At 44.4% G+C, this 12,436-nt stretch overlaps 1 protein-coding gene across 4 annotated transcripts in view; it reads left to right on the forward strand.

Annotated features, from left to right (window-relative positions):
• KCNH5 (potassium voltage-gated channel subfamily H member 5) overlaps positions 1-12,436 on the forward strand; it is a 568,772-nt gene that overhangs the window by 464,021 nt on the left and 92,315 nt on the right. For all 4 annotated transcript variants that reach the window (XM_029598143.1, XM_029598144.1, XM_029598145.1 and 1 more), the window contains one exon: positions 10,817-11,069. In XM_029598143.1, coding sequence (XP_029454003.1) covers positions 10,817-11,069 — 253 coding nt within the window. The remainder of the gene's footprint in view (positions 1-10,816; positions 11,070-12,436) is intronic.

Genomic DNA, 12,436 nt, shown 5'->3' on the forward strand with positions numbered 1-12,436 from the left:
AGCTTCTGTAACACACACATACACACACACACATGTACGTCATGTAGTCCAGGGGCAGCTCAAGGCAATCTGCCACCTGAGGCGAGGGATGAGATGGTGCCCCGCTCACCCTGCCCCACTGCTTCTCCCCACCCCCTGCTCACCTCACCCTCTGTCCATCCTCCCTTCAGCCTTTGGTGGCGACGCACAACAGCATCCATCCTCCCTTTAGCCTCCCTTCAGCTGCCGTCGGCATGCTCTCTGGCGGCGGTGACCCTCCCCACTTCAGACACCACCAGTTTGGCCTCTGGGGGCAGCAACCCTCCTCCTTTCAGCCGCCGCCAGCCTGGCCTCTGGTGGCAGCCCACGGCAGCAATCCTCATCCCTTCAGCCACCGCCGGCCTGCCTTCTGGTGGCGGCGTCCCTCCTCCCTTCAACTATAATGAGGCAGTGTGAGGTGGATGCGACAGCGACGTTCTGAGAGGGGCATTTTTTGCTACCTCAAAATTCTGCCGCCTGAAGCGGCCGCCTCACCCTGCCTCATTGTAGAACTGCCCCTGATGTAGTCATAAAAGTGTTCTCCTTCAAGTTGCCATGCAATTCTAGACTTTTTTTTTTAATTAAGTTTTGTTTTAGACTTCTCTGTGTCTATGCTTAATTTTGCTCTTGCTTTCATTTTTCTATTGGCCTCAAAACTGTTCCTTATATAACTTGCTCAAGCACTTTTAAGATGCTTGACAGCTGGTGCTTGTGCTACCATTTAACCCAAATTTCAAATGGTGGCTTATCATCCATCACTGTAAGATTCATTTATACATTCAGACTGCTCTGTCCAAATCCAACTCCCACTGGCTCACTTTCAAAACTAAACATGGCACAGATATTTTGCTGATAAATGGCCCAAGTCTGAGCATAGCTTTTCCATACTGGAGTTAACAAAAGGAATAGGGCAGATCACAAAGTTAGAAAAAGATAATTAGCAATTAATGCACATTAGTAAATACTTTTTTATTTTTCCCCTATAGTATATCTACCTCTGCTCTGCTATCAAATCTACTAAGTTTCCGTTTCCAACAGAATGTATTTTAGGAATGTTTTCAATGGAAATCAGAGAAAGATCAAGGTTAAATATTGAGCAGGCTGCATTCTTTATTGCTCATTTTTTTAAAAGGAGCAAATAGTATGGCCTTATCAAGCTAACTTTATGATAGTTGGTTATATTAGCGCTTCTCAACCAGTGAGTCGCCAAACACTGGCAGATGTGTCGCATCTCCCGGTGTACCACTGCCCCCGCGGGCCAATTGGAAGCCTCCTTTCTTCCTACCCCCACTGCCCAATGGGAAGCCTCCTTTATTCTGCCTGCCCCTGCTCAGGCTAATCGGAAGCCTCCTCCCTTCTACCTGCCTCCTGCCTTCTACCTGCCGGTGGGAGTAGGAAGACGGGAAGAAGCCTTTGATTGGCTGGTGAGGCAGGCATCACATAGCCCGGGGGTTGGGGTGGGAGGAATGGCAGTGTCGAACCCCGACGAAGCAAGGCCGCCACCATCCCTGTGGTGGCAAAGAGGAAATCCGACCCCGACCGAGGCCACCATAGGAGCCCATCCCCGTGGCGGCGAAGAGGAAATCTGACCCCGACCGAGGCCACCACTGGAGCCCATCCCTGTGGCAGCGAAAAAAGAAGGCCCACCGGAGTAAAGCCACGGCAGAACTGGAGCCTATCCCTGCAGTGAAGGAAGAAGAAGTTTTTGGTGAGAGTTTGTGTGTGTGGGTGTGAATGAGTGCCTGGGTGAGAGCTTGTGTCTGTGGGTGTGAATGGGTGCCTAAGTGAAAGCTTGTGTCTGTGGGTGTGAATGGATGCATGGGTGAGAGCTTGTGTCTGTGGGTGTGCATGGGTGAGAGCTTGTATGTGTGGATGTGAATGGAAGCCTGGGTGAGAAATGGTCTGAATGGGTGCTTGAGTGAGAGCTTGTGTGTGTGGGTGTGAATGGAAGCATGGGTGAGAGCTGGTGTGAATGTGTGCTTGGGTGAGAGCTTATGTGTATGGGTGTGAATGGAAACCTGGGTGAGAGCTTGTAGGTGTGAATCGGTGCCTGGGTGAGAGCTGGTGTGAATGGGTGCGAGAGCATTTGTGTGTGATTGAGAGAGAGAGACTAGTCAGGAAGATGACTAGTGTGCGTATGTGAGAGAGAGTCTGGTCAGAGAGATGACTGGTGTGAGAGAGACAGAGACTGGTTGTGGTGTCTAATTGGGTGGGTGTGTGTGTGAGTGACTGGTTGTGGGTGCTAAGGAAGAGGACTGTGAGGACAGAGCTTCAGCAGCCCTTGCTGCTTCTGGTGAGTGCTATTGGACTGGAAGGGAAAGGAGTAGGAGAGTTGCTGGAGAGGATAAGTAAAGGTGGCTTTTTAAATTTATTTTTCTTGATTGACTGCCATTTTAATTATTGGGTATTATGCGATGTCTGCTGTTTTGAAATATTTTATGAGTTTTTAATTGTTGGATATTATTCTGTTTAGCAGCAGTTTTGTAACATTTTTAGTATAGCTTTACAATTATTTCTGTGTGGGGCTCTATAGCAGCTTGGCTTTATCCAATAGGAAATGTATTAGTGTTTAGGGCCTGGTTTAATAGTATAGTTGTATTTCTTAGATAGGGTTCTTACTGTTTGAGTGTGTTTCATAATACAGGTGTAACTTTGTGCGGGTTAGTTTGTGTGCATTATTGCAAATCCTGAGAGTCTACTAGGTGCTATATTTCTCTTTCCAATTCTCCAGGTTTGCACTGCATGCAGAGTGGCTTTTTTTGTTTTCCATTCCAGTTTCTGTCTCCATATTTATAATTTGTGGTTTTTCTGTACTTGGTGAAGGTCAGTTCTGGGTGTGTGACCGAGGTGAGGTATTTTACTAGCATGTAGGCATTTGTATCAATCTTATTTGTTGTGTTTTCTCAATAGGATATGCATTAGTGGTAAATTACTGTCTTTTCATAAGGAAGGCTATTGTGCCTGGTAGTAAAGGGAGTTTGTTTTGCTTTTACTGAGATGTCATCAGAACCAGAATATCTTTTTTTTGTATGGCGAGTTGTACAGGGTAATGCCCTAGATCTGCTCTGCACTCATTGCTGGGGGTTGAAGGGATTCCTGTGAATGCAGAGTGCATGTTTACATTTAGCCCCATGATGGTCACATGTTCAGTGTGTCACGCATGTGAGAACCATCTGTCAGGTGTGTCCCAGCCAAAAAAAGGTTGAGAACCACTGGGTTATATTGAGTGGAGTAGCCGCACCGCTGAATATATAAGCGGAAGAGATAATTTTCTAAGGAATAACATGCTTAAATATATCATACTAACATAGCAATTTTCAAAATCCCACTTATGTACTTAAAGTGCACTTACATGTGTAAAACCTATTGACAATTCAATGGCATATATTGTAGCAATTTTTAAAAACCCACTTACACGTGTAAAGTGCATTTACATGTGTAAAACCTTAAGTGCTTAAATCCTTTTGAAAATTACGAATTAAAAGGCAATTTTTAAGAGTTGCTTGCATAAGAATGAGCACATGCACCCACAATCAGGTGAATTTTCGAAGAAGTTAAGTGCATAAATGTAACATACTAAATAGTGCATATTTGCACGACTGCTGTTTTATAAACCTCAAACATACACTCACAAGTAATAGTGCATGAATACATTTGCTCATATAAAAAAGGGGCGGGCTAGGGGTGAGCCAGTGGAGTTCTGAGACGGGGCCAGCATTTACACGTATAAGATACTATTTTAAAATCTGCAAACGAAATACGCATACCGCTGTTACATGCACATGTTTACACCAGGCTAATTATCAGGTATAAGTTAAATGTAAATTTTTATATAGACAAATACTGACTGGGTGAGGGGTTTGTTTAAACTGAGGATAGTGTAGGCTGAAGAACCAGGTGGATCTTGATGACCTAGAGATAGACTGGGCAAACTGGTGGACTAATTGGTTTAACTGGTAATTTCCTTCATGCATGTATATTATAAAATTTGATAATTTACAAACATAAAACCTGACACGTGCTAAGGAAAATATTCAAGTTACATTTCCTCATGTAAATGATTAAAATTAGGGGAACAAATACGCATACATAGCAGATGTCCACCACTTATCCAGATAATATTTTACTTATCTGGCTAAGTGATAAGTAAAATATTCTGTGTAGGCTTCAACCAAGCCTACACAGAATAGATCATCCCTTCCCTCTATTGCTCATACCCCCTAGGTGACCGCCCTTTTCCTTATATTAAGGAATTTAATCACATTGTACATTGTTATCTTCTTGTTATGACCTCTTGTTGATTTCTTGTTGTTTAATCTATTTTCCTTACTGCCCTAGGTTAACCCCCTGCCCAGTTCGCCTTCCCTGTTGAAATGTATTTCTAAACCTTCTGTTAATATGTGAACCGGTATGATGTCCCCACTAATACCGGTATATAAAAGTTTCTAAATAAAATAAAAATAAATAAATATAGCCAATAAGTAAGATAGCCAGATAGATTTCAAATGCTAGTTATCCGTCTATGGGCCTCATTTTCCATCCGGATCGCACGCGATAAGGGATGTTTCGCATGCGAAAAGTCCCTTATCGCGTGCGATACCAAAATGGGAGCGGAGTCGGCCCCAGAAGAGGAGGAGTCGGGGCGTCACCGGGGCCGACTCCGCGAAGAAGCTGCGGACGACGAAAAGGTAAGGCCCTTTTCGCGTCCGAGTTCGCGCTTAATAGCTACACCTTCTATGGTGGCGCTATTGGGTGCGAAACCGGCAGCGATCGCACCGCGACGGTGCGATCGCTGCCGGTTAGCGCAGGCCCGCCCCCCTTTTTGGCCCCTCATCCCCTAAAGTATTTTTATTTTTAGCACATTCAAATTCCCAGGCAAAATAAAATAAAAACTGAGAACAAAGGTCCTTAGTTAAGTGGTATAGTTATTTGAAGAGATGTGTTTCTTTTTTTTTTCGTTTCGTGGTTCGGTTCCGTTCCCCCACGGGTAAATTCGTTTTTTCCGCGGATCAGGGTTTTTTTTTTCGTGGTTCCTGAATTTAGTGTTAGTGCACACTAACACGAATTTTTCCTAAATTTAGGAAAAATTATTTTGTTTTTGAGCGCTCCTGAACCATGACAAATTAGACAATTTCATTTAAATTGTCTAATTCGTTTAAAACGAATGCACATCTCTAGTCATTTGTCACGAGAAGGTGAGGGGTTTAGGGGTAAGGCTGAATAAGGATTTATCATTAAAAGCACAAGTTTCATCTGTTGTTTGTACAACCTTCTGTCAAATAAGGCATATTAAATGTTTGTTTCTTTTTGGCACAGGAAGATTTAGTGATGGTTTTCCACCATCTTGTAACCAGTAGGCTTGACTATAGTAACTCGATTTATCCGGGACTAGTCTTCGTCGGTTGCAGCTTTTCCAGAATATGGAAGCTTATGTGCTTAAAAGGGAACAAATACATTTAATCATGTTTCATCTTCATTGGTTTATCTGTTGCATCACAATTGCAGTTTTTAAGGTTGTAATATTGGTATTTAAATATTTCTACTGTGGTTACCTGCATTGTCTAACAATGTGGTTGAGGGATGACATGTTGGCCAGGAGTCTACTTTCCTCTCATAAATTTTTGCTGACTGTACCAACACCCAAGGAGAGTAGATTAAATTCTACTCACCATGTAGCTTTTTGCTATTTTGAAAAATTTTGGAATGTTTAGCCTCTAGGACAGAGGCTGATTATTTTCAGTTTAGGAAAATGGCGAAGACCTGGCTTTTTGAACAGTTATCTGGAAAAAGGTGGGATTATTTATGCTGTTTTGTTTTAGTGTTATGATATATGCTTTTTGAGCAGTTACCCGGGCTTGACAGGAATCAAGTGGAAATGGTGGGATTACTTATGCTAATGTATTTGTTTTATTGCTGTATGTATTTTTTTATTTAACATGTATTCCAGCTCACTTTGATGTTTTTTGATGAAAAGCAACTAATCAGATTTTTAATAAATAAGGGGACAGACTTGCAGGAGCAGATCCATGCACCTACTACACCTGACCACAGTCTTATGGTACAGAAAAATAAGGATTTTAAGGAAGACTTGCCCTAGCTTGGGACTTTATTGAGAGAGAAGAGGGAATACTGAACAAAAAAAGATCCTCAGGTTCTGGTATTAGTGGGGGCACCAGGGCAGGTACAGTGCAAATATTGAGACACAGGGAGTATCTGGACTTGATAAGACATATGAGAGCTGAGGCACTGGAATAGGGGGAGCATCTAGGCCCATTCAGAAACAGGATATGGTTTTGGCCCAGCCCTGAATTTAAGGAGGGAATGGGTAGAATAAAGAGCCCAGCTCCTCATACTAGGGGTAGGCTGAGGTGATAAAAGCAAAGTGGCTAAGTAACTGTATTTGTAGAATTGTTTCCCAATCCTTTCTTGGAGGCAAACCTAGCCAGTCTGCTTTTCAGAATTTCCAAAATGAGCTAGATTTGAACACACTGGTTTTCTAATGTACGCAAATCTGACTCATGCATACAGTCTCATACAGATATCTTGAAAATCAGACTGGCTAGATGTACCTCCAGGAACAGGGTGGAAAACACTGTTGTCACTTATCTCACATATGGAGTGGTCTGAGACAGGAAGTGCTGGCTCCTTTAAACTTGGGCACTAAGGGGTCTTTTTTAAGACCCGCGTGCGCGGTATCCATGTGCACATGGTTCCCGGCACGCGCACATGGACGTGCCGATTTTATAACATGCACGCGTTGCTGAGCTTATGTAATAAAATACGATGTCCTCACGCACATGTGCGCCAGATTTTTAACATCCATATGCGCGTGTGCGGGCAGCCCGCGACTCGTGTTCGCACGGGGGGGGGGGGAGAATTTTCAAATTATGCGTGGCGACATGATCGACCTTTTTCCAGTTCCCTACCCCCTTACCTAACTTTCCTCCCCTTTCCCCTCTCCACCCCAACCACTAACCCCTACCTAGCTACCCCAATCTTTTTATTTCAATATTTACTGCTCCTCCGGAGCAGAAGAATCTTCCACACGCCAGCCGGCTGCCAGCACGCACTGTCCCAGCCCACTTCCGCCCATCCCTTCCCACCCAGACCCCACCCCATAGCCCACCCCTTTTGAGAGGTCTGGCTCTTTGGTGCGTAACGGGGGTTACGTGCATGGCTGGACCCTTCCAAAAATGCGTGTGGCGCGCACAAGGCCCTGCCACGTGCATATCCTCCAAAATTTACGCACGCAGGCCTTTTAAAATTTGGACGTATGTGGGAAATTAATTATCTGTTTTGGGACAACATTCATGGGTACTTTTTATCTGCAGACTTTGCACCAATTTTTCAAAGGAAAGCATGAATGTCCTTTCCCTCTGAAAACTGCTAAAGGTAAAAATTATCTGTGCACACTTGCAGCTACATGTTGTGCAGGTAAAATTTAGCTTGTAAAGTATGTGTACATTTGAAAATGCAGTCTATGCATGTACTTTTCCAGTCTCAACCGGAAGACGCCTTCAGGAATACCTCCATAAATATGGCTAAAAGTATGTGCATTGTGAAGCAGTGTGCACACTGTTACCCACACTTATGGTGGGCAATTTTCAGACAACTACTTTACCTCAGTAAATCAACATTTACCCACATAAATGGCTTTGAAAATGTTCATTCCCTTGACTAAATGGAATTCAGGTTTTGGATGTATATAGTAACCTCTTATGCTGGTGAGTTTTAGGGCTTAAAGTTTGGTTAGGTTGTTAATACTTGGCACGTTTTTTTTTTTGCATTGTACACATAAATGAAAGCTGTGTTATTTCCACACAGGGTAACGGTGTTGACTTGTTATTTTGGGTAAGTTGATAAAAAAGAGATGCATGTGTGTGTGGGGGGAAAGGGTAGTTTGAAGGGCACATTAAACGAGGAGTGAGGTGGGGTCATGTTATGTTCTGATAAAAGGCCCAAGTTTGAGAATAGTTTTTCCATATTGGAGCTAACAGGACATGTCATTTTGCTAAAATTAGAAAATAATTAGCAATTAGCAATTATAATTAGCAATTAATGAACATTAATAAATCATTATATCTTTTATTCCTTATAATGTATCTACTTCTGCTCTGCTGTGCACTCTAGGTTTCTATTTCTTACAGTATGTGTATTGGAAATGTTTCCTATGGAAAACAGTATTTCAGGGCAAGGTTAAGTGTTGAGTAGACTATATTCTTATGAGCTCAGTTTTACACCAGTGTTTCTCCCATTGAAAAAAGGGAGGTTTTCATTGAAATATCTGGTACAGTTTTTGCACTGGAGCAACATTGGTGAAGAATTTCAGTAAGTGAATCCTTAGGGGTAGATTTTCAAATAGCGCGCATAGGCATACTTTTGTTGGCGCTCCAGGCGCCAACAAAAGTACGCTGGATTTTAGTAGATACGCGCGGAGCCGCACGTATCCGCTAAAATCCAGGATCGGCGCGCGCAAGGCTATCGATTTTGTATAGCCGGCGTGCGCCGAGCCGCACAGCCTACCCCCGTTCCCTCCGAGGCCGCTCCGAAATCGGAGCGGCCTCGGAGGGAATCCTCTAACGCCCTCCCCTCACCTTCCCCTCCCTTCCTCTACCTAACCCACCCACCCGGCCCTGTCTAAGCCCCCCCCTTACCTTTGTCGGGGGATTTACGCCTCCCTCCGGGAGGCGTAAATCCCCGCGCGCCAGCGGGCCTCTTGCGCGCCGGGACGCGACCTGGGGGCGGGTACGGAGGGCACGGCCACGCCCCCGGACCGCCCCGGGCCGTAGCCACGCCCCGTACCCGCCCCCAAAACGCTGCCGACACGCCCCCTAAACGCCGCGACGACCGGGCCCGCCCCCGACACGCCCCCCTCGGAGAACCCCGGGACTTACGCGAGTCCCGGGGCTCTGCGCGCGCCGGTAGGCCTATGTAAAATAGGCTCACCGGCGCGCAGGGCCCTGCTCGCCTAAATCCGCCCGGTTTTGGGCGGATTTAGGCGAGCAGGGCTCTGAAAATCCGCCCCTTAGTTGTTAGGATGTCCTCATTGATAGGATAAGTCACATTTCAAATGGAAGAAAATCAGACCGACTCTTCTTGGATATAACTGGGGCAGGCGTGACACCGGGCAGGGGTGCCTTTTGCTTGTACAGAGATACGAGACAACAGAGCCCATATGGAATACAAATTGATGCAGCCTTTTATTAGTTAACTGACAAGGGAATCTAATATGACTGCTCGAGCCAGCCTATAGCCTACCCTTTCTCTCCATGGGATGTGCCGTCAAGCCCAATTCGTAACTGTTTCCAGATTGTCTTCCAAGCCCACCTCCTTCCCAATAGTGCCTTTTTGAATCTGAGGCTTCACAGAAGGCAGCCGCACTGGGCAGATCACCTCAAGGCAGTCCTGCCAGCCTGCACTCCAATCATTCATGGAACCATTCCTCTGGGTGACTTTTTGGCCTAACCCCATGACCCATCAGCTGTTACACCCATGGTCATCCCCTCCATGCTCCAAGTCTATGACCCTAGTCATACCTTCTTGCTTGTGCCCTATAGGCCCTCTCCTAAGCTAACCCCTCTTCTCCAGAATTAACCTCTAGTACTCTGCCACAACAGGGTGGTAACAGGGGTAACTATGCAAATGATTGGCAACTAGTTATCTTGTTAAAATTGCAAGTCACTGACAATTACAGGGTGGGATGGGAGGGAATTTGTCCTGGTTCTGGTGCAGAAATGTGAAAGAGGCGAAGGTACAGGAGCTGGCCACATTTAAATCTCCCACTGGTTCCACCCCTTCCTCATCATCATCATGCCGGTCCCTGGCCAGTTGGGTCTCTGGTGCCCACTGATGATGTAGCATACCTACTGACTTGGCCAGTCACGGGGGCCATACCAGTGCACATATTATCAGTGGATGCCTGGGGGAAGAACTATGGGCAGGCCACCTGGCCCATGCAACTCAGCACCATCTTCACAGGGCTCACCTGGGCCTGAACATACCCAGTATCTCCTGTGCCCCCACCTCCCAGGACCAAGGTCAGCAGGTGAGTTCTGAGTTGCCCATCCTTCACTGGGCACAGAAACACAGATATAGGCGGTGTCTGTTCACTCTGATGCAGTGGCCACCTATGAATGTGATTAATATATAAATAGTTCAGAGTATGTCACACTATTTTCAGAACAACTTCTTGCTACAAATTTCCCTATACCATTATAATAAGAAGTTTACATAATAACATTTGAATAAACATGTTTCCCATAGACATAAAATGTAAAAAAAAAAAACCTTTAATACATCTGGCCCTTAGAATTTTGAAAAAACTTTATAATTTTGGTCGAAAGACTTAAAATGGGTGAACATTGCATTTTTACAAGTTTTCAAACTGAAGTATAATAAGAACAGGAATCAACAGCTCTCAATCCATAAAGCAAATTTAAAGGATAAGATGATTTCTTAGACACCCCTTCGTTAGAATATAAGTTAAATATTATATGATATGACAGATTGATTGTAGAAGCACAGGCTTATTTTGATACATTTTGTTTTCCATTGATTTTAGCAAACAGTACTAATTTTCCATGTGCATACCACTAACTAAACTGCCTTTGTTTTAACTCTGCTGTTTTCGTGTGTTGTACATTGATTGGTGTAAGTTTTAATTTAAAAAATAAAACAAAACGCTTTCTAACTGGACACTTGAATGCTTTTTCAGGTTGTAGAATATCTATTTACAGTAAAACATGCAATTCTCATTTGTAGTGCTTCGTGCTAAGGTTCTGTTTTCTCTTTCCTTCAGGTTCTTGCAATTTGCCCCAAGGATATGAGAGCTGATATCTGTGTGCATCTCAACCGAAAGGTTTTTAATGAGCACCCTGCCTTCCGACTGGCCAGTGATGGCTGCCTGCGTGCTTTGGCTGTGGAATTTCAGACTATTCACTGTGCTCCAGGAGACCTCATCTACCATGCGGGTGAAAGTGTGGATGCCCTGTGCTTTGTAGTCTCGGGATCTCTAGAAGTCATACAGGATGATGAGGTGGTGGCTATTTTAGGTACTGTAATCCCTACAGAAGTGAGAGTGAAATGTAACAGTGATGAGACAGTTTCTAGTGACTTTCAAATGGACTCTCTACCTTGGTAACATCAAGCTAGGTTGAGAGAACATTGTACAAATCTCATCTTTGTGTGAGTTTCCTCACTCCAAATGACATCAAATCTTCACAAGAGTGTACTGTTCTGTTCATATGTCTCACTCTGCATGTAAAAGTGGCCCCTAACCCTTACACCACTACCTAAACCTCACCTCGAGTTACTAGGTGGGCCTCCTATAGTAGCATAAATAGCTGCTTTCTATGATGCAACCTCAGAGTTTCTCTCTCTCCCCCCAGCGGCAGGCGTAACTCCATCAAACAAGGTTGGGGGGGGATTTAGGTAGGGCCGGGGGGGTGGGTTAGATAAGGGAAGGGAGGGAAAGGTGGGGGGGGACAAAAAAAAGTTCCCTCCAAGGCTGCTCCGATTTCAAAGCAGCCTCAGAGGGAACGGAGGCAGGCTGCGCGGCTCGGCGAGCACAGGCTGCCGATTTTGCGCGGCTACGCGCGTATCTTTTAAAATCCGCCATACTTTTGCTCACGCCGGTTGCGCGAACAAACGTACGCACACGCGTATTTTTTTTAAAATCTGCCCCATTGTGAAACAAGTATTTTTAACCTCATTGAGGATGGGTGATTTTAAATTTCTGGTTTAGACACATGGAAGATAACTTACAAACAACTACGTGTGGCCCTATATGCACATCTATGGGGCCACTTGTAGATCTACAACAGCATTTTATAACTCTTGCATATCACATACACGCATATTAGAAAATAAGCGTATTTTTACCCTGCAACATATCTCATATGTAACCATACATGTGAATCATGCCATGCATTGAAAGCGAGTATTACAATACATTGTATGTGCATATTTTTCCTATTTTAAAAAATATCGGGTAGATTTTAAAAGGGCCGTGCATGTGTCATAAACGCCTGTATCTCACCACACACAAAAAAAGTGCTATTTTATAAAATGTTCTTCATGTGCATGTCTGCAGCTGTACGCACATTTCTTATGCGTGCCATTTTGTTACAGCTCTTTCACCTAGATTCATCAAAAAGTGTTAATAACGCCCGTGTTAAGAAAAAGGGGTGTGTTCTCTCACCCTACCTTGATGGACTCTATAACAGGGTACCATCAAGCTAGGGTGAGGTAACTTAGTACAAAATCTCATCTTTGTGAGACTTTCCTCACTCCAAATGACGTCAAATCTTCACCAAGGTGTACTGTGCTGTTTGTACATCTCACTCTACATGCAAAACTGGCCCTTAAACCCTAATCCACCATCAACACCTCACCTCGACCTATTAGATGGCCCTTCTAC

The sequence above is a fragment of the Rhinatrema bivittatum genome, chromosome 4 (assembly GCF_901001135.1).
Source record: "Rhinatrema bivittatum chromosome 4, aRhiBiv1.1, whole genome shotgun sequence".
NCBI lineage: Eukaryota > Metazoa > Chordata > Amphibia > Gymnophiona > Rhinatrematidae > Rhinatrema > Rhinatrema bivittatum.